At 40.8% G+C, this 25,819-nt stretch overlaps 1 protein-coding gene across 1 annotated transcript in view; it reads right to left on the bottom strand.

The window, feature by feature from the left end:
* Positions 1 to 23,318, bottom strand: part of CHP1 (calcineurin like EF-hand protein 1) — a 38,036-nt gene extending 14,718 nt beyond the window's left edge. Inside the window, exons 1-4 of the mRNA XM_065872258.1 lie at positions 22,962 to 23,318; positions 15,082 to 15,154; positions 4,384 to 4,464; positions 704 to 831 (exon numbers count right to left, since the gene is read on the bottom strand). Of these exons, the coding sequence (XP_065728330.1) occupies positions 704 to 831; positions 4,384 to 4,464; positions 15,082 to 15,154; positions 22,962 to 23,028 (349 nt within the window). The 5' untranslated portion in view covers positions 23,029 to 23,318. The remainder of the gene's footprint in view (positions 1 to 703; positions 832 to 4,383; positions 4,465 to 15,081; positions 15,155 to 22,961) is intronic.
* Between the last annotated feature and the right edge of the window lie 2,501 nt (positions 23,319 to 25,819).

The raw sequence follows: 25,819 nt of genomic DNA, 5'->3' as shown, positions 1-25,819 counted from the left end.
CTAAGGTGGGATGGGTCTTTCTCACTGTTGTCACTCTAGCACTTATCACAGTACCTGGCACACAGGATATATTAGCAGCTAACTCTTATTGCCTTCAAACCTTCCTGTTTGAAACCCCTTAATATCTCATTTTACAGAAAAGGAAACTGAGGCCCAAAGATTTTAAGTAACTTGCCCAAAGACACAGGGCCAAAAAGTGGCAGAGCTGGGATTCAAATCCAGCCAGTTGGGACTTCCCTGGTGGCACAGTGGTTAAGAATCCACCTGCCAATGCAGGGGACACGGATTCGATCCCTGGTCTGGGAAGATCTCACACGCTGTGGAGCAACTAAGCCCGTGCGCCACAGCTACTAAGCCTGCGCTCTAGAGCCCGTGTGCCACAACTACTGCAGCCTGCGCACCTAGAGCCCATGCTCCACAACAAGAGAAGCCACTGCAATGAGAAGCCCGTGCACCGCAACAAAGAGTAGACCCTGCTCGCCGCAACTAGAGAAAGCCGGTGCATGGCAATGAAGACCCAACGCAGCCAAAAATAAATAGATAAATTAATTAATTAAATCAAATCGAGCCAGTTTAGCTCCAGGGTCTGAGCTCTTAACCACTATGTTAGAATAAATGCTTGTTCAGTGAATGAGTGAGTAAATAAATGATTTGTGAGAAATGAAAAGCAAATATTTTAAGCCAGAAGACTTTATCTCCTTACAGTGCAGTTTGTTGCTTCGGCTGTTGAGTGGTTCTGGTCCATTCACATCTTTGCTCTTTTCATTATCCTCAATGGGTCGGAAATGAGCCAAGGTCCTCATGAATCCGCGGAAGTTTACCTGGTCCTCTCTGATCAGGAAAGATAACAAAAAGAACATCTTCTCAGTCAAGGCAAGGTGATTATTTCTTATGAATTCAATACATTAACAGGTTTAGCTAGAGTGGTCTGAAAGTCCATTTAATGAGGTCTCTTTCCATACACATGGTACTTTAGGGCTCATAAAATATCTTCAGTTAAGTCTTGCCACAAGCTTGTGACGTTTCATTCTAACTTTACAAATTATTAACCAGACTTAGAGAGGTAACAGGACTTACCAGAGTCAGTTACCTATTTTAAGTAGCAGCAGGGCTGTGCTATCAGACAAGCCAGAACTTGAACTCACTGGTTTCAGACTCTGCAGCAAACAGCAAGTTAAGTCATTTCAACCCAGTGTCTCCCTAACCACCTCTCATGTCTCCCCTGCAGTCACACGTACCTAGTGATATTTTAACGTTAAGGCATATTATGTAAAAGCTGCTTTTGAAATAAAGTTTATTTAGTTATAGAAGCAATAAATACATTTTTGGAAATTTGATAAAAAGAAAAGAGAAAAATACCACTTCTAGTTCTACCAATCAATCACAATCACTGTTAATATATCTCCCAGTAATTTTTCTATGTTTTTTGGATAATTGTGAACATACTGCATAATTTTGTAGCTTGCTTTTTTTAAACTTTTAGGCATGTCTACAATCAGTAGAAACACTTTGAAACATTTAAACCATCTGCATAATAATTGTGTGGCTGTATCATGATTTTATTATTCCCTCATAATTGGATAGATATTTTCCTCATAATGTTTTGAAAGACCTTTGTGTATAAAGCTTTTTGGGTACTTAAGATTAGAGAAAATCTTTTTTATCACACCACAGGCTAATCAGTAACCCTATAAGAAATAATTCTAAAACTTGAATGAATAAAGAATGTTTTTAATATTAAAAGAGAATGTCCCATGTGACATAGCTATTTATCTAAGGCAGTCATGGAAAGAACAGGTTGCCTGGTTCCTGTGGCTACCTAAAAATACATCTGAGTCTTTGCTCCCATTGAATAGATGTGGTATGTCGGGTCTCCTAAGTGCCAGCAAACACAGAGATCAGAGACCTTGTAAAGGTAGAGTTCAAAGGCTAGCTTGTGAGCCGCTTGTACTCAAAGGAATGACCTTTCACTCTTTAAGGTAGCTATACTGCTAATGGAGCGTTATCTCTAAAAAATGTAAGGGCTGAGGAATCAAGGAATATGTAATAAGATCTGAGTCACATGCTAAAACAAACAGATAAATGAGTACATATATCACTGGCATGTCTCTGAGTAAAAGGGAACTAAATACCAATGTCCTACTTTCAAATCTCATTCTTTAAAAACAAATTGAACCTAAATATGACCAGAGCAAAACAAAAAACCCAGAAGCCAAATATCTTTATCTGATTAGAGCAAGAAGCAGAGGTGCAGCGTGCTAAGAGCCGAGCAGTGTAGTCCAGCGCCATCCTCAGCCTCCTCATATATACCTCAAGTACATCAGCACACATTGTGTCCTTAGCAAGAAAGAGATCAGTGAAAAGGATGACAGACAACACTGTAGTCACAACAAAGGTGGTCTGGCCTTTATAAAACAGCTTTCCACAAGCTGCTTCTTCAAATAATCAGTGGTGACTAGGGAACACTTAAAAAAAAAGCTGGCAAAATGACTCTACGGGGTTTACTTTTCATTGCAAAAGGTTTGGATACAAAAGAGCAGTGAAAGTTATCTCCGGACAGTTCTCTGCACGGGCTAAAAAAAGGAAGTGAAAAAAAGCAAGAATTCAGCACTAAAACCACACCTGAAACAAACAGGGCATTTCAGGGAGAGAAAAAAAAAAATCAGAAAATGAGGAAATGTAAGTGATTACTCATGGTCACCATGAATCTGAAAAGGGCAGGTCTCAGTCTGATTGAGTCCTATCTTCACATGAACTGGCTGCTAGTCTTCCCCTTTGACTGTCACTCAAATTTACTGAGTGACCGTCTTCTCAACTTGCAAATTCCTTTGCTCTCAATTCAGAGTTCTAAAATTTCCTCTCCACATGTTTTATCTGATGGTGCACTCACTGACACTTAGTCTTATTACTAAGAACTGGCAAACATATAACATTTTAAAGTCCTCTGGGTCAAATAAACAAGTCACAAGGAACCAGGAAGACATTGTTAAAGAGATTACTTAAAACAAGATTATATGATAAGCTTTATTCAGGAAATGGTACCTAATTGAATCAGTAAATATTGACTCAGCACTTTGAAGGCAGTGTATTAGGTTAGTGAAGCATATCAAAAGCCTAGTTTTACATTACACAAACCTAAATCTGTTGGAGAAAGTGTGTGTGTGGTAGGGGAACTATATCCATAGTTGATGTCATAAAAGAAACGTAAAGTAATGTTCTGGATTAAAGGAGGCTAAAGAGATATGACAACTGAGCCAGACTGGGATCCTATACTGGAGGAAGGGGACATGCTAAAAAGATTGTTGGATAAACTGATAAAATTGGACTATCAGTAATATATTAGAATACAATAGGTAATGAGGGAAATAGATGAAGGTGGTCAAAGGGTACAAACCTCTAGTTATAAGATGAATACATTCTGGGGATGAAATGTACAGCAAAGTGACTATAGTTAACAACACTGAATTGTATCTTTGAAAGTTGCTAAGAGAGGTAAAAGTTCTCATCACAAGAAAAAAGTAACTAAAAAAGAAAAAGAAAAAAAAAGAAAAAAGTAACTATGTGAGGTGATGAATGTGTTAATTAATATTATTGTGCCTATCATTTTTCAATATATACATATATAAAATCACTATGTTGTATACCTTAAACTTATACAATGTTATATGTCAGTCACATCTCAATAAAGCTGGAAAAAAAGAATACATAATATTTTATATTAATATTATTACAGCACTTGATAGGTGTGGTAAGTATAAATTACACACTAGATTTCAAAGACTTAATATGAAAAAGAATATACAATATAATAATACTTTTAAAATACTGATAACATATTGAATACTATTTTGAATATATCGGGCTAAATAAAATATATATTGCCAAAGTTAATTTAACTTGTTCATCCAAAATTAATTTAACGTGTTTATTTTTACTTTTTAAATGTGCCTACTAGAAAATTTGTAGTAATTATGTATGTGGCCTGAATGATGTTTTTATTAGCTAGGACTGAGACAGAGAGCATCACAAATGAGACAAAATGTTAACAATACAACAGATGCTTCTGGGTAAAAGATGTACAGGTGTTCCTCATACTGTTTGCAAATTTTGCAACTTTTCTGTAAATTTGAAATTATTTCCAAATAAAAGTTTTAAAAATGTTTAGTTTTACATCAAAGATAAACAGAGATTAAAGACAACTTTGAAGATGGGCTAATAGACCTATCTGAAGTTTAAAACAAGGATGAGGGTAGAGCTATTTTAGATATGATTGAGTTAGAGAGGCCTAATGTAATCGGGAGGATCATGGTCTGAGATGACCCAACCGATAGCAACATTCCAGATTAGCCTCAGAAAGGAAGCCCAATAAATGCAGGGACTCACCCTTCTGGAAAGAAGGCATTGATGATCCGGTCCCCCAATGGGTTGATGGCAAGTTCTGGAATCCGCTGGAAGTCTTCCCGGCTGCCAAGAGAATCACCTTGGGTTAGAGACCATTGGCCCTTAGCATGAACTCCTTCAGTCATGCTAGAGTACAACCTAGCAAGGATATTACCTCCTGGAATTTACTTCTGTGGCAAATTATACCAAATAACTGCAAAGAATAGCACTTTAATAGCTGCCAAGTGTTTCTTGCACCAACTCTGGAGTGGAAGAAGCCAGGTTTGACTATGCCACATTCTAGTGAATTCAGCACACAGGTTATGTCAGTAAACCAACTGACAAGCAAATACTAAGCTGTCCCTGTAAATGATTCCTTGAACATTACTATTTTGTACTTAGTAAGTTTGGAGAATGAAGAGCAACTGCAAAGTATCAAACACTGCAGAGTTGAATATGGGAGGAAAAATTCAGAGGGGCCTCCGTACCCTTGATAAGAAGATATAGAGCACTTATGAAATGCAAGGAATTCTTAGGTGATATTTACATCTAAGTAGAGAATAAAACATGACAGGGACTTCCCTGGTGATCCAGTGGTTAAGATTCCACGCTCCCAATGCAGGGGGCCTGGGTTCAATCCCTGGTCAGGGAACTAGATCCCGTATGCCGCAACTAAAAGATCCCACATGCCGCAACTAAACATCCCATGTGCCACAACTAAGGTCTGGTGCAGCTTAAAAAAAAAGCATAAAATGTGACAACTAACTGACTGGCCTTTTCTCCATTGCCTTCTACAGACTAGAAGTATTTAACCACAGAATATGGCAAGAGCAGTCGTCCTCTCAGAACTTGAAGTCTGTTGAAGTGAATATTGTTAGTTATCATTCACTGTATATACATTATGTGCCATTCTAACTCTGTTTATATACTTCATCTCATTTCTTTATGTCACCACTTTATCTATACCCTTTTAGAGCTGAGGAAATTGATTTTTTTTTTTTTTGGGCCGTGCCATGTGGCATGCGAGATCTTAGTTCCCTGACCAGGGATTGAACCCATACCCCCTGCAATGGGAGCACAGTGTCTTAACCACTGGACTCCCAGGGAAGACCCAGAGCAGAGGAAATTGAGAGTCAGTGAGATAAAGTAACTCGTCCAGTGCTACAGAGGTAAAAAGTGGCAGAACTGCAATTTAAATCTAAGTCTGTAAGTCAAAGCACATGTTCTTTTTCCTAAAAAACCACACTTCTTTCCCATAGTACATAAACTTTTTGAAAGGTGCTCTCCCAAAAAACGTTCAGTAACTATTTTTTAAAAAATTCTTAAAAAAAAAAAAAAATTCTTTGGTTGATATTCTGTGCCAAAAGTATAAAGCTACCTACAACAAAGACAATATATGTACAAAATATCAATGTCATAAAGGACAGAGAAAGGCAGAGCATTGTTCTAGATCAAAGAGGACTTAAGAGACATACAACTGAACTCAATGCATGATCCTAGATTAGGGAAAAAAACTGTTATGAAGGACAATACTGAGCCAACAGGTAAAAATGGTATATGGGCCATATAGAATATGGAATATTATATAATAGTACTATATCACAATGCTAAATTTCTTGATTTTGAAATGAGAATGTCCTTGTTATAAGGAATACACACTGAAGTATGTGGCAAAATGTTAACAAGTGGCAAATGTGGGTATCGAGTATATGAAGTTCTTTGCGTTATTCTTGCAACTTTTCTGTAAGTTTGAAATTATTTCCAGATAAAAAGGGGGAAAAAGGAATACAAACTCAAAAGGTGATTCCTGCCTTCAAGACGTTTACCAACAGAAGAGATAAAACTTATTCCTTCACCCTCTTTGCACTAGAAGCTAATGAAATGTTCGTATTTTACCCAGGAGCCTTCAACTCTCTGGTCCTCTCGTGGTTTAACATTTACAGGGTGCTTAATTAATTCAACAAGCTCATCTCCACTACATCTGGTCATTTTCTACAGACGTAGAAAATGACCCAGGGGACTAAGCACAAAGTTCTGGTACAATAACTCCAGATTCTAATCTTCTTTCATCATTTAGGGTAATAATTTTTATAGCAGTTAATGAATTAGAAGAAGCCATTCATAAGATAACTAGGTTGCTTAAAATGATGAAAGAAAGAAAATTACTGAGGTCCTGATTATTTAATTCAACAAACATGTACTAAGCTCTTATTATATAATGTGTTTTATAATACAAAGTCTACATTATCAACACAATGTAGTTCCTCTTTGACAGAGGTTAAGAAACAATAATTACTCCCTTTTAAATGAAGATTAAGGCTGATTTGAATTGCAAGGCCACATACCTCAGTTTAATGTCTAATGAGCTTAAGTAATTTTAGCTGCAAAAAGATACAGTTTAAATACCAGGCCTAGTATCAGGTGCTGAGTCCACAACCTAGCCTAACCCCTTGGGTCTCAATGAAGAATCTAGTAGTGGACTTCCAATGTCAACAAGGACCTAAACCTTGTCTTACGACACTTTTAAACTTTACTCTTAGAATTTAGATTGTATATAAAATGGGGTCTATAAGATCAAGGGGAATACAGTTGAAAATATAAATATAAAAATGAAAGGGTATAAAAAATAGTTTATAAACTGTCAAACAATATATAGTTTATTATTGCTGGTTGTTCTATAGTGGAATGGAGATCATCTGGACAGTATCTCTAAAACTCAGCTACTCAAATTTGTCTGCCAACACAAATCTAATGGAGAAAAAGAAATACTCCAAGCAGCTCACATACCACAAGTGTTATAATTCATTCAAAACGCAAATTTTTGTGTGCTCATTAAAAAACATACCAATATTATATTCTATCTCATAGCATACCTAGGAAAATCTTCCTTGAGGATTAAGACATTATTACTGGTAGTAGGCAAATCCAAGAGCAGAACCATGTATAATGGCATTTTTTATGGCCAAAAAATTCACAATGAAGAATTGTTTTCCAGATATGTACAAGCACAGAGATGCTCTGGGAAACCAGTTTTAGAGACCTCAGTAACCAGAAATGCCAACCCTCTACACTGATCTTCACTGTGCAAGTTCTTTCTCTTATACAGAGATGTAGCCTCACAGTTAACTTCTTATATTTTAAGGACCCAAGGTAGATGCCAAGTTCTTTCTCTTATACAGAGATGTAGTCTCACAGTTAACTTCTTATATTTTAAGGACCCAGGGTAGATGCTTAGATAACATACATAATGAGGACATTAAAGTCTGCTAGTTGGACATACCTGTGGGAACACACGTTCAATTAAGAAAACAGTTTTCTGGGGACTTCCCTGGTGGCGCAGTGGATAAGACTCCACGCTCCCAATGCAGGGGGCCCAGGTTCGATCCCTGGTCAGGGAACTAGATCCTACATGCATGCTGCAACTAAGAGTTTGCATGCCACAACTAAGGAGGCCACCTGCTGCAACTAAGGAGGCCTGGAGCTGCAACTGGGACCTGGCGCAACCAAATAAATAAAATAATTAATTTAAAAAAGAGTTTTCCACATTTTAGTATAATAGAGATAAATCATTTACTATTTGTTTTTATTATGTAATTATTTATATTTATTAACATTGATATGATAATAATTTCTGTTATCTAAAACATTTAATATTTTAAATTAAATTGATAAAAATGATTTTTTTTGTCTTGGTAATACAATTTTTTTTCAGGTTTGCCAGGTGAGGGAAGTAGCAGTTACAAAAATTAATTAAAGGAACTCTTAAGAATGGGTCAGCTGCCCACTGTTGCCAGGACCCATCCCAAGAATATAAAACCATTTGTCCCCAGGATAAAAATGGAGAACTGCTATGGAAAGAAACTGAAAGATCCACCTGGGCAGGGTTTCGGCCAAGTGTTGGAGGCTGGCTCCCCAGGAACACAGTCCTTTTATTTGGGGAAGAGAGTTGCAAATTTGTCCCCTTGCTCCCTGACCGTATGCCCTAAAGTGAGGTCTAGCAACTTACTGGCCCTGCTCAGAGTATAGAGGGCTTGAAGTCAGTCCTTCCATCCAGGCAAAGACCTGTGGAGAAAGCAACCACAAACAAGCCCATGCCAGTTTTCTACAGTAATCCATCCACACATTTTCATAAATATGAATGGACAACCAACACTTACCGGCATTTTGGGAAAATCAATAACATAAAAAAGTAGGATCAAGATGAATAGAGATAATCATAATTCAGGGAACAAAAAGGAGTTCTGAAAGATTCTAGTAAGTAACGCAATAGATATTTGATAAGTTATTGCATCTGTAAAACAAAAATAAGCTACTATGATAGAGCAGAGGTCAGAGAACGAGACAGTTTCTTGGAAATTAAAAATATGACTGTGGATAAGTTCATCAAAAGGTCTACAAAATAAATTCAAGGATATCTGTCAGAAAGCAATGGAAAAAAATCAGAAAATATGAGAGAAAACTGAGTCACGGTGGTCCAATAGCCAACCAACAGAAATGCCATGAAAATCAATAAAGAAATAAGAGGGGGAGGAAGTAAAGAAATAACAGAAGAAAACTTTCCAGCTAAAGGACATATTTTTAACTTTTTTTTTGGCCATGCTGCATAGCATGTAGGATCTTAGTTTCCCAACCAGGGATTGAACCCTCGCCCCCTGCATTGGAAGCGTGGAGTCTTAACCACTGGACTGCCAGGGACATCCCTAAAGGATGTATTTTTAGATTGAGAAGGTTCACCTGATACTGAGCAATGAATAATGAAAAATAAACTACAAAAAGTACAACTTTGTGAAATTTCAGAACATCAGGAGGAGATACTTGAAGGTTTCAGAGAGGAAAAAAAAAAGATTATCTACTAAAAGAATGAGAATTAGACTGGCATCATGGTTCTGTGAAACTCCATTCTGGAATGACTGATACCATTGTGTACAAAGTAAGTGCTTATCCAGGATATTGAAATCATCTGCCCTCTTGGATGAAGTCAAAGAAGAAAATGAGTCTCAAAAGCACTTAGTTTTTAAGCAGATAAATGGCTACCATTCAGGAAACAATCTCTTAGAATTTATAGGTAATCTTATTTATTTATTTGTTTGTTTGTTTGTTTATTTATTTATTTTTGGCTGCACCTTGCGGTGTTTGGGATCTTAGTTCCCCAACCAGGGAGTGAACCTGGGCCCCCGGCAGTGAAAGCGCTGAGTCCTAACCACTGGACCGCCAGGGAATTCCCTAGAGGTAATCTTTTTTAAAGTGATATATAACAACACAGCCAACTAGTAATTTCAGTAATAACTTTCTTGCAGAGTTTAACTGGTCTGTACTGTCCCCTGTAGTCAATTTAACCTGCATGGATTTACCATCCAGGAATAGTTTTCATCATGGTATTATTTGAGAAAAAGTATCTGACAAAAATCCAATATTAAAATTGCTCAAAAAAATTGCTCAATGCACAGGATATTTTTAAAGTAAACTTTTAATGAAGTATAACATACATACAGGGAAGAGCAGAAATCACAAGCATTCGGTATGATGAATTTTCACCAAGTGAAGATTATAACCGGCACCCAAATCAAAAAATTGATTACTATCAGTACCCAGATACCTCCTTCATGTTCTCTTTGTCTCTATCTGCTCCCCTCCTCAAAGGGTAGTCATTATCCTGACATCTAACACAGATTAGATCAGCACCAAGGATATTTAAACAAAAGAAACCTTCTTTGTATCCAGATAATGACCAGGCTCTCACCCTGATCTGACCGACAAAGGACCATTTCAGGGCACGTTATAGGACCCAGCTGGCTTTTCAAAGACCAATTTCAATGGCAGTGGTAGAAATATTTCACCCAAAATAATGGCACCTGAAGAAAGTAAGATTTGTGAGGTTATAGTATATATTTATATTCTATGAAATACCAATCTAGATTACCAATCATTTTAACTCAACACCTATTGGTAGGCCAAGGAACTAGTGTTCTATAAAACATACTTTGGGGGTGAATCTCTGAAAGCATTTTGCAGAAGCTCCATTTCTAACCAAAGCCTTCTATAGTTTCTGTTTCATGATCCCACTGAGACTGACACTTTAAAAAAAGGAGTACAGGGGTTTCCCTGGTGGTGCAGTGGTTAAGAATCCGCCTGCCAATGCAGGGGACATGGGTTCAAGTCCTGGTCCAGGAAGATCCCACATGCCGCGGAGGAACGAAGCCCGTGCGCCACGACTACTGAAGCCCGCGCACCTAGAGCCCATGCTCCGCAACAAAAGAAGCCACCACAATGAGAAGCCTGCGTACCACAACGAAGAGTAGCCCCTGCTCGCTGCAACTAGAGGAAAGCCTGCGCACAGCAACAAAGACCCAACACAGGCAAAATAAATAAATTAATTAATTAAATAAATTTTTAAAAAAGGAGTACAGAATGCCTTGGACAGTACACTATAGTCTCTCACTCTGCAGAATTTGGCTTCAAGCCGCAGACATAGAGCATCTTGGGAGAGGAAAGTGAAGAAAATGTGGAAGGAAAAATATTTCTCCTACTAACTTCTTTAGGAAAGTGGCGCATGTTAAAGGTAACAAAAAGACTGGAGGTAACATATTCGGCTGAGCACCCTAATGGGTTCTAGAAAGGTCAAGACAGGCCTTGAGCTGAGTTTGGTGGTAAAGGCTGGAGAGAGATAAATCACTCTATTACTATAAAAGAATTCTGAGTTTACCAGGTTATGTCTATGGCTGGACGGAGTAGAAAAGATGGGGTTGGGGCAGAGGGGACGACAATCTATAACAAGATGGCCAGAGGCTGAGATGGCCATTGTCGGAGGCACAGCCACTGTGAAATCCCTGATATTGGGAGGGTCCAACAAAATGATTTATTGATATATACACAGTTGACCCTTGAACAACATGGATTTGAACTGTGTGGGTCCATCCACACGTGGATTTTTTTCAATAGTTAATATTTCAGTACTACAGGATCCATCATTGGTTGAATCTGCAGATGTGGAACCACGTACGCTGAGGGCAGACTATAAGTTATTCTCGGATTTGACTGTGCAGAGGGCCACCACCTCTAACCCTTGCATTGTTCAAGGGTCAACTGTAACATGCTAGTTGTTTACTATGTAGTACAATGGGGTAATTTCTTCTTGCACTCAAGGTGGCTTGGGGCTTTTCCCGTATTTTAATCCAAACCATGATGGAGATCAAAGAACAGATTTCAGACCAACTGCTTTGTAATGCTGAATACAAAAGAATCAGCTAGACTCAGGTAACCATGAAATCAAAAATTACCCTATCATTTCCTACCACCTCTTCCCCTACCAAGAATTTGTAGAAACCAGAACAGAAAGCAGTGCCTAGTGCATCATAGGTATTCAATAAATACCTATCAAATGAGTGAGTTAGTTCACTGGCTTTCCATAGAGTGTGAAATTATGTTTTAGGGGCAGAGCAAATCTTGCCTAGATTTTAAGGAGCAGGTAAGACTAACTGACACATGGAAAGTTTTCACCTCTTCTGAGGAGAAACATCTCCTTTTACAAAAGATTTTCCATTGTTTTCCAGCAAACAATGAAAGTGATTAAAGCACACATTTACAAATCACCCACTTTCTAGAAAGAAGAAAAGGACTCAAAACTAATGTGAAGGGTTTCCCTGGTGACCCAGTGGTTGAGAGTCGCCTGCTGATGCAGGGGACACGGGTTCGTGCCCCGGTCCCGGAGGATCCCACATGCCGCAAAGCGGCTGGGCCTGTGAGCCATGGCTGCTGGGCCTGCGTGTCCGGAGGCTGTGCTCCGCAGCGGGAGAGGCCGCAGCAGTGAGATGCCCGCGTACCGCAGGGAAAAAAAAAAAACAAAAAACACTAATGTGAATTCTATATCTTCACTTAGTGGTTAAATCTGAATTTATGAGGAAGACGTAATCCCAAATTCAAGTAAATTATTCAAGTATTTGGGCTGAAGGAAAAATAGAAATTTCTAGTCGTTAATTTTTCTAATACAAATTTATATAGTCTCCTCAACAAATGGTGCTGGAACAGCTAGATATCCACAGGCCAAAAAATAAAGTCTGACTCTTACATTTCTATCTATTGTTACACACACACACATTTTGTTTTGTTTTGTTTTGTTTTGTTTTGGCTGCACTGCGTGGCATGTAGGATCTTAGTTCCCTGACCAGGGATCGCACCCGCGCCCCCTGCAGTGGGTTAAGTGCATAGTCTTAACCACTGGACCACCAGGGAAGTCCCTTCTTTCTTTTTCATTTTGTATAAATATACCAAAAAATACATATATATTGGGTGTGTGTGTATACATATACATACAAAAGACTCAAAATGACAAACATCCAGTTAAAAAATAGGCAAAGGACTTGAATAGGCATTTCTCCAGAGAAGACATACAAATGGTCAACCAGCACATAGAAAAGATGCTCAACATCATTAGCCACTAGGGAACTGCAAATCAAAACCACAGTGATCTACCATTCACATCCACTAGAATAGCTAAAATCAAAAGAGAGATAATAAGTGCTGATGAGGATGTGGAGAAATCTGAACCCTCATTACATTGCTGGTGGGAATGTAAAACAGTACAGAGCTGTGCAAAAGAGTTTGGTGGGTCTTCAATAAATTAAGCATAAAATTACCATGTGACCCACAATTCTACTCCTAGGTATATGCCCAAGAGAATTAAAACATAAGTCCACACAAAAATGTTCATAGTAGCCAAAAGGTGTTAACAACTCAAATCTCTACCATCTGATGAATGGATGAACAAAATGCGGTCTATGCATACAATGGAATATTATTCAGCCATAAAAAGGAAAGAAGTACTGATACACACTATAACATGGAAGAATCTTGAACATGTTAGGGGACTTCCCTGGTGGCACAGTGGTTAAGAATCTGCCTGCCAATGCAGGGGACACGGGTTCAAGCCCTGGTCCGGGAAGATCCCACATGCCGTGGAGCAACAAAGCCCATGTGCCACAACTACTGAGCCTGTGCTCTAGAGCTCGTGAACCACAACTACTGAAGACCACGCGCCTACAGCCCCTTCTCCACAACAAGAGAAGCCACCGCAATGAGAAGCCCACGCACTGCAACGAAGAGTAGCCCCCGCTCACCGCAACTAGAGAAAGCCTGCCCACAGCAACCAAGACCCAAGGCAGCCAAAAATAAAATAAATAAATTAAATAAATTAAAAAAAAAAACCACATCATGTTATATGAAAGAGTCAGTCACAAAAGGCCACATACTGCATGATTCCATTTATATGAAATGTCCATAAAGAGAGGAATGGGAAGTGACTGCTCAATGGGTATGAGGTTTCCATCTGAGCTGATGAAACTGTTCTGCAACTAGACTGTGGTAATATATAAACGTATTATACAGTGTTGTGAATGTACTTAATGCCACTAAAATGTATACTTTGAAATGTGAAATATTATGTTATGTGTATTCTGCCTCAATTAAAAAAAGACAAAGAGGGGACTTCTCTGGCGGTCCAGTGGTTAAGACTCTGTGCTTCCACTACAGGGGGCTCAGGTTCGATCACTGGCCGGGGAACTAAGATCCTGCATGCTGAGCAGTGCGGTAAAAAAAAGAAAAAGAAAAAGTACTTAGTGTGGTCTTTGCACATGATAGGTATTCCGTAGTCATTGACTAATGACTGGGCAGCATGGTTTTGGTCAATTCCAGCTTTCAGTGAAGCCAGATTTTGCCCTAAACAAACATGGCCCTATGGATTTATCAGCCATTTTCTAGTTCTTCTGCCTGAGGATTATGCACAAAGGCTCAGCAACTATACTCCTCCCCCTGTTATGCTACACCCCACACCTATGCTACAAGGCTTCTAAAGAAGTCCTCCATTGTTTCTTGACAGCCGCCAGAAAGGCAAACAGCTTCATTCTATATCAGTCAATCAAAGCTGAGGAACAACAGTAACAAAATGCTGCTACTGAGTTAGGTTGGGAGGTGGTGGTAAGGAGGTATTTCATTTGACTATAAGCCAATTACAAATATGAAATGATACAGCATTACATTACTCTGAAATCATATACTTACTCAAGACCAGTTTCTCAGCTGTGGCACTACTGACATTTAGGGGGGATTGTCCTGTGCATTTTAGGATGTTCAGCAGCATTCCTGGCCTCTACCCACTAGATATCAGTAGCATTCCCCAGCTGTGACAGTCAAAAATGTCTCCAGATATTTGGCCACCCAAGGGAAAATAGCCGTCAGTTGAGAACCACTGCTCTAGACGAAAATACTGAACATCTTATCTAACATTAATACATACAAACTGATGTACCCTAGGAATATGGGTTGGGTTGGGAAATGAGAGGGGGAAAGGACAAAACAACCTACACCATCTTGGATTGCTATGGGTCCGCCTCCTGAAAGCTAACATGTTTGGAAAAGAGCTGTGGGAAAACTCAAGCAGAGACAGCCGAAATTCCCAAAGGTACATTCATAGGACCAGAGCAATGGCCACCCAAACTAAGGGGAGCTGGAGTAAAGTAGCAAGCACCTAGTGATAAATGTAAATTCATTGTTCTGCTTAGTATGTAAGTCCCCTGTGGATCAATGATACTCAAAGATGAGTGAAGAAATGGTCCCTGTTCTCTGCATTCCAGATGCCTATTGTGTCTGCTCTCTGGATAAAGGCAGCTATTCAGACATTGTCAGAAAATAAAGAACGGAACTGCCTACCTGAGAGTCCCATTCTCTCCTTTGTCCAGGCTGGTGAACCGGCTGTAGAGGCGGGTGATCTGACTGTGGGAAACTAAAGAACACAAAATTAGTCCCAGTTGGAGAAGTTGCCCTCCACTCGAATTAAACCTGAATGTGGCCCTTCAGAAGCCAGCTACTCTTCTGGTCCCAGGCCAACATTAAATGCTTCCAAGTCAGTAAAGTGGGCCGAAATCTCACCTCCAACTCACCTCTAGAGTGTCAAAGCAGGAAGAATGAAAGGAGTTAGAAAATAAACTAAATCAAGAGTAAACAAAATTGACTCTCAGGAATGAAGTCTAGGCTTAATTAAGACTGTGTTAAATGTCAGGTAGTTAAGATTTAACAAAACATGGCCAAATTTAGTTTAAAAGGAAATTGTGAAACTTTCACCTTTCAGTACCCTGACTTAGAGGTTATGAAAATGCATGCTTTGATTAAAAACGCATCTCTATTAATCAGTTTCATGTTTCAGGCTGGCACAGCTGGGTAGGTAACTTGTGTTGAATTAAAGATCGGGGCTGGGGCTCCCTGGTGGCACAGTGGTTGAGAGTCCGCCTGCCGATGCAGGGGACACAGGTTCGTGCCCCAGTCCGGGAGGATCCCACATGCTGAGGAGCGGCTGGGCCCGTGAGCCATAGCCACTGAGCCTGTGCGTCCGGAGCCTGTGCTCCGCAACAGGAGAGGCCACAACAGTGAGAGGCCCACGTACCGCAAAAAAAAAAAAAAAAAAAAAAAAAAGATTGGGGCTTGTGAAACAGATTGTATTTAAAAAATCTGATTTACTCCTACGCCAAGCATCAGTGGCTTTATCTTTTCCCTCAGGACTGATCTTTGGGTAAAAGATCACCACCGCCTTGGGTCAGCCTCTTCTCTGTGATGGCATGACCTCCACTGAGTTCCCAGTAAAGGAATGGGCTCCGAGAAAGGAAACTAGGTAATTTGTAAAATGGTCATGTTATCATCAGATGACATCTACAAGGAAGCTGTTTTGCTCCTCATTTTGGACGAACTCAGGCACAAGCTGACAGTTATGAGGTAATAACTACAGGTAGACAATGAAACTTTGGAAATGCAAAAAGGAATTTCTGGGAAATAGTTTAGTCTCGTGGCAGATTGGAGGTAGGAGGAAAAAAAGAAGTTATCAAAGGAGAAAAGACAACAGCCAAAAAGGGTGTGGCAAGTGTGGACTTTGTCCTAGGCTGTACCTTCATGGGTAAAGGGGTGGCTGAGGGAGTCCTGGTAGTTGTCTTCCTCCCCCGGCTCAAGAAACAAAAATCCACCTGCAGTTTTAGGAAACATGGGATAAAATAAACAGGGCCACGGGCAGGAGAAGCAGGAAGTGAGTGGCCCAGAGCTAGGAGGAGAAGACACACTGGGCAAAGCTGTGAATTCTTCAGCGTCAGGTTTCAGCGCAGGCTGGGCTCCGTTCTGTACGACTGGCTCTCTAAGGAGAGCAGAGGGCAGAGGAGGAGGCAGAACCATTCCCAGCCAGGGCAGAGCCAGCAGGGGTCCAGACACTGAAGCAGTTGTGGACCTTTCTGCTAGTCAGGCAGGTGTCAGTAGCTTGGTGTACACTCTTGTGAGAGTCAGGTTGACAGGTTCTGATTCCAATCACGGCACCACAGCTTACCAGTGAGGGGTGAGTGAGGGGGGTTGTGGAGTGAACTAACAGAATCCAGGAGAGGAAAGCGCTTGGCAAAGGTCTGGCACTTGGTAAGCACTCCAGGTTAGCTATTATCATCATTATCCTTACATTGTGAGCCTGCAGGTACAGTTTTACTGCTGTACTAATTAATCTCCAGCTTTCTCCTGATTCTGCCAGTCACAACCATTTTCTTCAGGAACCTGACTAGGCTTTGGCCTCGGGCCTCAAAGGCTGCTCTAGAACTAAAGTTCCCTTTAGTTTTCACAAAATAAGTCAGTTAAAGAATGACTAACTTTCCCAAAGGATTTTTTCAAAAAACAAAATTCGTTCACCATCTCAACATCACTGCTTTCATTTCTTCATATATCATCTAACATGTCACTGTGTACTTTACATAAACATAATAGCTTATTTTTCATTTATTAATTCATAATTTTTCTATATTGGAGTCCTTTTTAATAACTGCATAATATTTAGTCCATTGAGTATTATATATTTCAGGTTACTTTTCTTTAACAAGGAACACATTCAAATTGCAGTTCTTTTTATACTAGTTTTTTTTTTTTTATTTGAGAAAACAATCTATCCACATGGTAAAAATGGTACAGAAGTGATCATAGGGCTTCCCTGGTGGCGCAGTGGTTGAGAGTCTGCCTGCCGATGCAGGGGACACGGGTTTGTGCCCCGGTCCGGGAAGATTCACATGCCATGGAGCGGCTGGGCCCGTGAGCCATGGCCGCTGAGCCTGCGCGTCTGGAGCCTGTGCTCCTCAACAGGAGAGGCCACAACAGGGAAAGCCCCGTGTACCGCATTAAAAAAAAAAAAAAAAGTGATCATAACGAAAAGTCACCCTAACAACCGCATTCCTCAGTCTCCATTGCCAGAGTCAAACACTATTACCAGTTTACTGTGAATCCTTCTAGAAATTCCGTATGTATGTATATATGAGTATGTACAGCAAGTTATAAAATTTTTAAGTTGGAAGAAATGTTGTCACCTTGTCCAACTTCTTCAACTAACAAGTGAGCCATCAGACATCTTTCTAATCTAGAACACCATCCAAAAGAAAGGGACACTGAAACCTTATAGTACGATTTTTAAAATTCCCTTAGTGAGTAATGGTATGACATTACATCCCATATTTCAGAAAAATAGATCAGTTTATGGCTGAGTTCCTAATTTACCAATATGTTTAAAATAACTGTGTAAATAAGTATCCAAACAACCATAAAACTGCTATCTTCCAGGACAAACTGGGCTATGTGGAAATCAGGGGAGAAATGTACAACCAAATGCCAACATTTAACACAACTCGGTATGGTTACATCTCAACCTACCTCCTAAATATCGGAACTAATGTTATAATGGTATTGTTACAAAGAGCTCCGTTAGAACAGACGAAGAAGGAGGAGAAAGAGAAGAAGGAGAAGAAGCAGCAACAGCAGCAGCAGCAAGTAAGCAGGCTTTAATTCAGGTGCTAAACTCACTATGACCAAGAATATAAAGCAAACTCCAAGGTGTATACCTCAGAGTAAGTTCAAGGAGCAAAAAGGTATTGGAACTGCCACAGAGTAAGGCAGGACAAGTTTCCAGGAAACTATTCTCATCAGAAGGCGCTAGGTTAGCAGGACAAGTGCCCGAAACCTGCATCATTCTCGGTAACCCAAAGGAAGTCTCAGGAGTTGACAATTACTTTCAGAAAAGGCTGTGAATGTGGGCATATCTTGAACAAAACTATATTTTTCTCCACTGATGGGCAAATAATTAGTTTCTATTGTTGAAAGGTTACTTAAAAGACACTGCTAATCTTCCTGACTAAAAGCCATTCTGACTATCATTACTGTGCTCAGAGAAAGGCATTTCACAGAAATGCCAAGCACTAAGGAGGAAAAGCAAAGTGAAGAGTAAAAATGAAAAGGGAATAAGAAAAAAAGTCATTTTGCCCTTGCCTTTATCCTAAATCTTAACGCAGAAGAACAGATTAATAACCTAGGTAAAGCATATACGTGCAACCGAAGGTAACTCTCAAAAGATTGAGAGGTTGAAGCCTGTACCCCTAACCATTCCTCCTGAACACTCCACACCCCAATATTTCGCATTTCCTCTGGCAAGAGGACTTCAAGAGCTGGCCTACTCTCTCAGGAAACCTATAGATTAAGAGACTTAAAAGAGATTAAAAACAAAAACAAAAACTTTCTTATAACTGGGGATGTCTAAATATGGACTGAATGATAGATAATATTTATAGAATTATTGTCAACTTTCTTAGGTGTGATAATAGTATTCTAGTTATGTAGGGAAAAAAATCCCTGTTCTCAGGAGATACATGCAGAATGCTTAAGGGGTGAAGGGTTCTAATATCTGCAACTTTAAAATTGTTCACCAAAAATATATATATAGGGCTTCCCCACTGGCGCAGTGTTTAAGAACCCGCCTGCCAATGCAGGGGACACGGGTTTGATCCCTGGTCTGGGAAGATCCCACATGCTGCGGAGCAACTAAGCCCGTGCGCCACAACTACTCAGCCTGCACTCTAGAGCCCACGAGCCACATCTACTGAGCCTACATGCCACAACTACTGGAGCCCACGCACCTAGAGCCCGTGCTCCGCAACAAGAGAAGCCATCGCAATGAGGAGCCCGTGCACCGCAACGAAGAGTAGCCCCCGCTTGCTGCAACTAGAGAAAGCATGCCCACAGCAAAGAAGACCAACGCAGCCAAAAATAAAAAAATAGGAGCTGGAAGACAGCAGCAGGGTCTTCTGTAGTGACAGAACCTTCAGGCACTATGGCAAGGCAGATGAGGGCCATGAAGGGGTTCTGCATTTTGAGGCAGGAGCAGCCTGAAGTTGAACTTCCACTTACATTCTAGCCCAGGAAATTATTCTCAAGCAATTGCCTTTGCCTGTCTTGTGCTCTTTGTTGCAACTACAGAGAAACCCACACTAGTTCTATCATCACTACACCCTTTCAAACAAACAAAACCTCACTGGCCTGTAAAACGTACTTCCCAAACCTGTTCAATATCTTTGCCATGTCACATGACACACACCAGAAGGTAGAGGCTAAAAATAAATCAATCGGCATTTATTACTACTCAGTTGGCATGAGTTGTTTCTCACAGATTATGTGGCTATTTTTTTTTTAAAGGTTTTATGTAATTCCCAGCCAGGTTATTGCCACACAGTTAAGTGAACTAAAGGTGGAGCATACAGAAACTCCCAAGACACTTATGACCTTTCCCTTAATGACAACTTTTATTGAAATGATTTTAATTTATGGAAATGTTGACAAGTGAAAGAAGGTGATAGAACTAAGACAATATAGCAAATGTTTTACGCCAACACAAAGTGTTTTTAGACAGTGTTTTTCAAACTGTTAGAAAAAACAGGATTTCTACTCCTTTAAAAGTTTTCTTTCCTTAGAATTGGGAAAACATGATTCCAGTATTCCCTGAAAATAGGAAAAGTGTAAAATGCCGTCACCTCTCCAGTTATATAGCTCTAGACAAAGTTTTTATAACTAGCATATGCTAATGGTATTTTCCCAATAAGATGATTGTTATCTGTGGTTCAAAAGGTAATAGCTAACACCCGGTGCTCATTACATACCCAGACACTATTCTAAGTAGTTTACATTTTTCTCATTTTATTCTCACTAGGAATCCTATAAAGTAGGTACTATTATTATTCCCATTTACAGATGACAAAGTTGAGGCTTACAAGGAATTCTTACTTAGAATTACTTTTCCAAACACTTAGAGATTAAATTTCAAATACCGGATAACCTAGTCATACATGAATTCTAATCAATTTAGACTTATGAATGCAAAGCTTTCATACTGAATATAAAGTCAGTTTTACTCAATCACGCTACATTTTCTTACTGGCAAAGTGAGTAAAGAAATGTCTTATACTTGTTCTTAACTTGAAGTGTTTCTGATTGATAGTTCCCCAAACTCTTAACAGAACAAGAAGCAGAGGAAAACAGGACTAATTCCACCTCTCTACCCGACCCTCAGGTATCCGCTGTTTTTATTCTTCTAAACCTTTTGCATCATGCTAAGACTAATGCTTTAAAAATCAACTCTGCTTATCGGCACTAACTGGATAAATTGATGGCTCAACTCCCAGAGCAGAAGAATGACAGGTAGCATACTGGGGGAGAAAGCACCTGGAAGCCACCCAAAATGACCTAGGTTAATTTATCCAAATCTAATCAATTCATGCACGAATCAAGGCCCAATTCCTGTCCTCCTCAAAGCCAGCTCACAAGGACTCTTCCCTGAGTTCTGAAAGAGATGCCACACAATTTCAGGTACCCTATGTCCTGATGCTAATCCTAACTCCTGTGGGCTTATCTCTATGACAGGTTTGTGAGCATCTTTTGTCACCATCTGCTTTGAGTACCCAGTATCGTACTGAATACAGACATTGCAAAAATTCAATAAGTACTTGTTTCATTAGGCTTTCTGGTTCAATACATACATTTGTACTGGTTGTGGCTGAGACTCTCCCTCAGGCTTGATTCACTTTTCGGCAACTAGGAAAATAGTTCTACAGGAGCACTCAGTTCTCACAAGGTCACACAGTAAAATATAATCCAGAGTCCTAAGGCAATTGAGGCCACTTTCATTTGGTCAAATGTAATAAAACCAGAATGAGATTATTGCTCCCTTCCTCTTGAGGTAAAAATAGCTTTTTCCCCACCCTCACTCTGGTTTACACTCCCTCATTATGTGACTTTTAATTTTAAGCATGAATGCTTTAACTCTGGTGTCACCTTAGACCTACAGTAGTTCTTATGTTCTCAAAAGTGTGGCCAGAGGTCATAACCACAAAATGTAATAAAATGCTTGCTGAATCCAAACTGCCTACATTTCTACTCTTGGAGTCAGGGTAAGTCATAAAATGACCATAAGGTCAAGTGGCCAAATAAGTACTGCACATTATAAACAGCTAACTACTTTCTGTCATTCATTCAAAATCATCAAAAGGACTACATTGGTAGGCGGTGAGGTCCTTAAAGTCTTTATGGAGAGGCTTAATGACGGTAAGTTAGGAGATGCTGAAAGCAGTAAACCAATCTGACAAGGGATGAGGCTAGATAACACCCCTTCCAACTTGAAGATTCTAGAAAGTTGAACTTGTCAGAAAGCATGGGACAGCATTTAATTTATCTCAGGCCACCACTGCCTGAATAATTCTGAGGTTCCCCCAGCACTCAATATTATCTGCGAATGGACCACTGAGTTATTTACTGGTCATCTCATTATCAAAGACAGGTATCATGAAGACTCAGAGCCCAGATGTTTACATAACTCATGTAAAATACAAGAGTCATAATGAATTACTGAGAAGAGAAAATAATGTATGCATTATCAAGGACTACACAAATGTATGATGGTGTTTTACCAGGCTTCTGAATTCCCAAAACTCTGTTGCCCCTTTCCAGTTAATGAGGAAGAGACTGGACTGTAAAAATTCAGTTCCTAGTACAAATTCACACTGAGGTTTTTGGAGCATATCCAATTTACACGGCGACTGCATGAAGTATCCCAGCATAGTAGAAATCAATAGATCTGAAATTAGGACAGCAAGCATCCTCACTGTAAATAAAAAACTGGTAGTCACATTATCCGTGCTTTCTCTCCACAAGCTCAGAATGAAAGAAGTCTCATATTCAGACCCCTGATTCTTTAAGGTGTCCCGTCCTGTCTTCCAAAGCCTTACTGTACGATCTCACTTTCTGGATTTATTTTTCCGGTTGTGGCAAGAATTTGTTTGATTTCCCACAGTTGTCAGTGGTTTTAAATCCTTGCCCAGAAACGTCACGGGAACGGACAGAATGTTTTCTACAGAATGCATCCACAGTTCCTGAATTTGAGGTTGGTGCGAGGAAAGATAAAGGAAAAGAGTTCGGGGGGCTTTCAAGAGCAGGGGGAAGAGAAAAGAGCGGGATCAGTGATCTACTGGTGATCAGGACTCCCGCCTTTGGTGGGAAGGACAGCCCCACAAGAGGCACTGCCCTGCTCCAGGTAGCTGTAGCTTAAGAACAGGTCCTCCATCATCCCCGAAGCTCCAGCGCTGGAGGCTGCCCAGGACCCCCCCCCCAACCTCCCGGGACCTCATCTCCAGACCTCAGCGACAGTCGCCCTTGGTCCTGAGGCCAACCGGAGGCGCTCGGCCGCGTTCCCACCCCCTACCCGAACTCACAGCCAGTTTCCTTCTTGATCTCCTCGAGCTCTTCGTCCCGCAGTAACGTGGAGGCCCGGGACCCCATCACCGAGCCGGGAGCTCCTCCGGGAACAGCGGCGCCAGAAGCGACAGCGGCGGCGGTAGGGAGGGAAGAATGGGAGGAAGAGCCAGGGGTCAAGAAGGGAGAGGGCAGTGGTTCTACTGTGGACGGGGAAGGGAACCCAGGGGTGGCGCGCGGGGGCGGGCGGCCCGGAGGCCCAGCCAATTGGGAATGAGGCTGAGCTCAGCGCCGGAGCCGACGTCGACGTTCCTAGCTCCAGCCCCCGAATGAATCAGCCCAGCGCAGGGCCGGGTCTAGCTAAAGACGGGCCACGCCCCCGGAAACATGATGCCACCGGCCTTAAAGGGGCAATTCTGACCCTAGCGCCCGCAATTAAAAGGGCAACGCCATTGACCCACTGTTTTACAACACAATAACGTGTGGCCGGCGGTGTAGCCAACCTGTTTTTCACAGAACTCTTACACTAGAAATCCCACCCTACGGTTGGCATGGATTGCGGAGAGAAACAATAAAAACAGACAAAACGTCTTTTGGGTGAACGCTAGGGTGTGTCTCCCGGGAACTGCATGCTGGGAGTTCCACCTCCTGATTCTTCCTGGGGGCCCTCTCTCCTCTCGGCCGCAAGGGGCGCTCGGGAGCCAGCCTCGGGACCGCGCGCCGATTGGCTCCTCGGGAAACAGCCGGGACCTCTGGTTCAGGCCGGCTGGCGTCCGACCTGTAGAGTGGGTTCCCGGCGCTGCGTACTTTAGTTTTCGGGACTGTCCTTTGATAACCGCCACCGCGGGCTTGGAACTCCCCGAGAGTTTTTCCTTAACAAAAGTCCCTCTTTTTTCACTTCAAGACTGAAGCTCGAGGAACTCACCATTTGGCTGAAATAGAGACAAGATTTCCCAAACTTTCGTCGGAGGAAAAAGAAAAACCTAACGGCGGAGGAGAGAATTTCTAGCGTATGGCCCTCCGTTTATTTGAAGTTTCTTATTTTGCCTTAAAAACGTGGAAATTTGCATTTTGTTCCTGTGGCATATTTTTGTTTGTTTTCTTGAAAACATTTAAAGCCACCCGTTAAATTAGTACACCCTTTAAGGTGAACCAGTTCTTTTCCTGTGGCTTCAGTGCCTTTACACCCCTTACCCACCCCTCGAGTGTTACTTTGTACAGAACTGGTTTGAGTTATGGAAGAACCAAATTCTGACCGCTATCGCTTAGTACTTAAGCACTAGAACCCTGTATTAGCGAGCTGGTCAAGTCAATTTAGGTTACTGGTTTTAAGCTTTACCTAAGGCTTTGACGGCTTAGCAAGGATACTGAGGTTCTAGTCTTACTGAATTGTTTTCACGATAGACTTACTTTTGTCTGACCTAATGATGTCTGCCTGAATAAGCAGAGTGTGACATGTTGGATATGCCCATCTAGGCCACAGGATCTTCTTTTTATTCTGAGAGCGTAAGTATGGTAGAAAAACCTGTGATGTCACCGAGGTGAATGTCCATTTTCTGAGTCTGTCTTGAAGCCCATCTCTAGGTTCTGACCTTACTCGCTCCTTCCTAATCTTGAATCTTTTTTTTTTTAATTCTGCGGTACGCGGGCTTCTCACTGCTGTGGCCTCTCCCGTTGCGGAGCACAGGGTCCGGACGCGCAGGCTCAGCAGCCATGGCTCACGGGCCCAGCCGCTCCTGCGGCATGTGGGATCTTCCCGGACCGGGGCACGAACCTGTGTCCCCTGCAATCGGCAGGCGGACTCTCAACCACTGCGCCACCAGGGAAGCCTCTAATCTTGAATCTTAACCTTTTGCAACCATCCTCAGTCGGCGCTTTGCTTTGTGTTAATGTTTTTCTGATTTACTTTAACATTTCTTAAATTTCTTTATTATCCACGCATTTCACAAGCTTATTTCTTATGTATCTTTTAAAAATATAAATTAATTTTTACCTCTATTAAGGGCTGTTTTTTCCAGTTTCATGTTTTCTTTTATTTCTGTAAAAATTCCCCTTTTACCAGTTGGATTGACTTGAACAAAGAAGAATGATTTTTCCAGGCACTCTGGTGACTTGTTTTCTGTTCTTTCTGGATGCTTAACACTTTGTCTTGCACTAGACTGCACACATCCTCCACTAAGGACCTGGTTTTAGTTCGGGTTCCATTACCTTCTAGCTGTGTAACTTTGGGCAGGTGTCTTAAATCTTTAAGCCTCAGTTTCTACATCTGTAAATTAGGTAGTTGTTGTAGGCAACAAATAATAGTTGTGAAGGCACTTGCTAGACCTTAAAATATTAAAGTGTAAGTTATTTATCTGGTTAAAAATGCTATGTAACGTCTCACCTCTTCCTAGTCAAATTGGGCCTTAGTTATTTAGTCAGTGTTTTATAGTTAAACTAAATTGCAAAATTCACTGGTTGACTATTCCAAGTGGGGCAAAGGCAAGCCACTTTTAAATTTAACCACTGTGGAGGAGCACTTAGCTGAGGTTCTAAATACAAAGACATCCGAATAACAGGATTGTTCTAAAAGATACTTTTTAAGAAAAGGATTCATCTTTTTTTTTATCTTTTAATTTACAGTATTACACTAAGGATTATAAGAGTGTCTACTATGAATGATAGCTATTTCTGCAAGATAAAGTTTTTTCTTTGTACATTTCTGCATTGTTATCCTTTTTATAAGCATGCATCATTTTTACAAAAACAGTTGAATTTTACAAAACCAGTGTGTGGCATGTGTCAGTTAATCTGTCAGGCTGCACATGACTGGTGACATTACAGCAGCCCAGTCCCTGAGCTGTGGCCAGGGTGGGGTGGAATGGCCCTCGCAGTGACA

Source organism: Phocoena phocoena, chromosome 2 (genome assembly GCF_963924675.1).
Source record: "Phocoena phocoena chromosome 2, mPhoPho1.1, whole genome shotgun sequence".
NCBI classification, from domain to species: Eukaryota; Metazoa; Chordata; class Mammalia; order Artiodactyla; family Phocoenidae; genus Phocoena; species Phocoena phocoena.
This window is presented reverse-complemented; position numbering and strand designations above follow the sequence as displayed.